The 2,073-nt window shown below is 41.8% G+C and overlaps 1 protein-coding gene across 1 annotated transcript in view; it reads right to left on the reverse strand.

The window, feature by feature from the left end:
• Window positions 1-794, reverse strand: part of TSPO (translocator protein (18kDa)) — a 3,900-nt gene extending 3,106 nt beyond the window's left edge. The window contains exon 1 of the mRNA XM_009070478.1: window positions 598-794. Coding sequence (XP_009068726.1) covers window positions 598-785 — 188 coding nt within the window. The 5' untranslated portion in view covers window positions 786-794. The remainder of the gene's footprint in view (window positions 1-597) is intronic.
• Window positions 795-2,073: the final 1,279 nt, after the last annotated feature.

Raw genomic sequence — 2,073 nt, forward strand, 5'->3', positions numbered from 1 at the left:
GCATTATTAAACTTTCATGGTTCCCGTGGGAAGGGTATTTGGTCTTGTGATTCCTTCTTCATTGACAGCAATTGCTGTGCTGTTAAGTATGTTAAGCTAGTTAAATGAGGAAACAGGACATGGTTTCAAGCATTTACAGTTTAACAGCCTGGCAGTTTTATGCAAAAAGACATGTATGATTTGATTTTGGTTTCTTTTAATTGAGCTCTGTTAGAACAGTTCTATCCTATTTCACCCCCTTGTCTCTCCCCCCACCTTTTTTTTCTAGTTTTCCTAAAACTTCTGAAGGACATACCTAGAAGAAATTCCAGTGCTACTTGCTCCTTTGTAGCCAACTTGGCAAGGTCCTGCCCTCAGAATGAATGAGACAAGCAAATTCATGGCAGCTTTTCAAGCTCCTGCTTTTCATGTGGATATGTGTGCATACAAAATGTCCTATCAAACCCACACACAACTCCCAAAACATGTTTTTACCTGTTAAACAGGCAGCTTGACAGTTTCTTACAAACATACAGCCACAGAAATATAATCCTAGAGCATTATACAACTAACAACTTTGAGATTAGATACAGCCTTAATACAATGGGAAAAACATACCCCATAGATGTATAGAGAGTTCCCCAAACAGGAGCAAAGACCCAGTTAGGTGGACACCAGGATGGCTTCTGTAAAGTTTCAAACCACAGTGGGATTTGCTTTTTGATTATATTGCTTCCTAAAATTCCTCCAGCATGGGGCAGGACTGTGAAACCCACTGCTGGGGCCCAGGCTGGTACTACCTCCATTGAGACCGTGAACCTGAAACAAAACCAAACATGTTGATTGGCAGAGTAATTTTAAAATTCAAGTACAAAACATTTCCATTTTTAGCAGGTTTAAAAAATATCCATGTTGGATCTGATCCACAGCCTAGGGCTCTGATCCACAGCCTAGTCTTGTCACTGAGACATACTGCAGCTGAAATTAGTGGATCTTGTACCAGCTTCACTGGACAATACTCACCCTGTAAAGGAACCTGTCACTGGGGCAGGGGGTGCTGGTGGAAAGTGAGGCCTTTACTTCCCTCTCAGCTGTGTGCACTATTACTGAATTTTACCTACATAAATATCCTCACCCATAAGTATTCCAGAGGAATAAAGCTCTTTGAAATTACATGAACTGCACTTGGAAAATAAAAAATGCAGTAAGAAGTGTACTGTGTATTTTCACAGTACACTGAAGTGCACTGTTCTGTAGTCACCAAAAAGCACATTCCCTCAGTGAAATGGCATAGTCAAGAGTAAGAAAGAGAATGTGCTTTCCTGTGCTCAAGCTGAATAATATTATATGTTACACTGCAGTTTTAGCCTCAAAAGGCTGCTGAGGACACTCATGTTACACTGCAGTTCTAGCCTCAAAAGGCTGCTGAGGACACTCAGTGGCAAGTAAGTGATGTGAACTAGTAGTAGACACTTGAGAAGGTGCTTTGGAAAATAAGCACCAGAGAGGGCAATGAGAAGGTAAGTACTTACATGATGTTTTGCTAAACAAGGCAGGAGATCTCAGTGGATAAACAGGGAGTACACCTGTGGCCTCTTCACGAAGCATTCAATCAGCTGCAGCAATTGTAGCTGCTGAGCACACCAAGTGTACTGGATTAAACTGGGCTACAGAAGTAAGTCTCAGTAATGCCTTGCTCTGATAGGCCCTGCTGCTCTAGTTACAGTACAGGCAGCAATAAAAACAGTAAGCAAGTAAGGAGGAAAAAAGCTTCATTGCAGATTTTTCTGGCCAAAAGCCAAATGCTACAGAAGAGCTGTGTTCAGCTTGCTCAAATGTAAATAGATTAGAGCTATGATAATAAAGGGCAGAACTGAAAGGTGTTTTTCAAATATACAGTAGGCAAATACACCCAATTCCTGTTCAGCTGTTCTGCAGTGGGGGGAGAGAGCAGGAAGGAATCATGAGAGAGGTTGCAGCAGTCAGGAAAGAGCAACTGGGGAAGGCCCAGGAGAGAAAATAAAGTCTTAGAGCAATGAGCACTTGAGAGGCTTGTCAAGGAAAAGTGCCATATTGATATTGTGTTGGCTGTTG

Source organism: Acanthisitta chloris, unplaced genomic scaffold (assembly GCF_000695815.1).
Source record: "Acanthisitta chloris isolate BGI_N310 unplaced genomic scaffold, ASM69581v1 scaffold7752, whole genome shotgun sequence".
NCBI lineage: Eukaryota > Metazoa > Chordata > Aves > Passeriformes > Acanthisittidae > Acanthisitta > Acanthisitta chloris.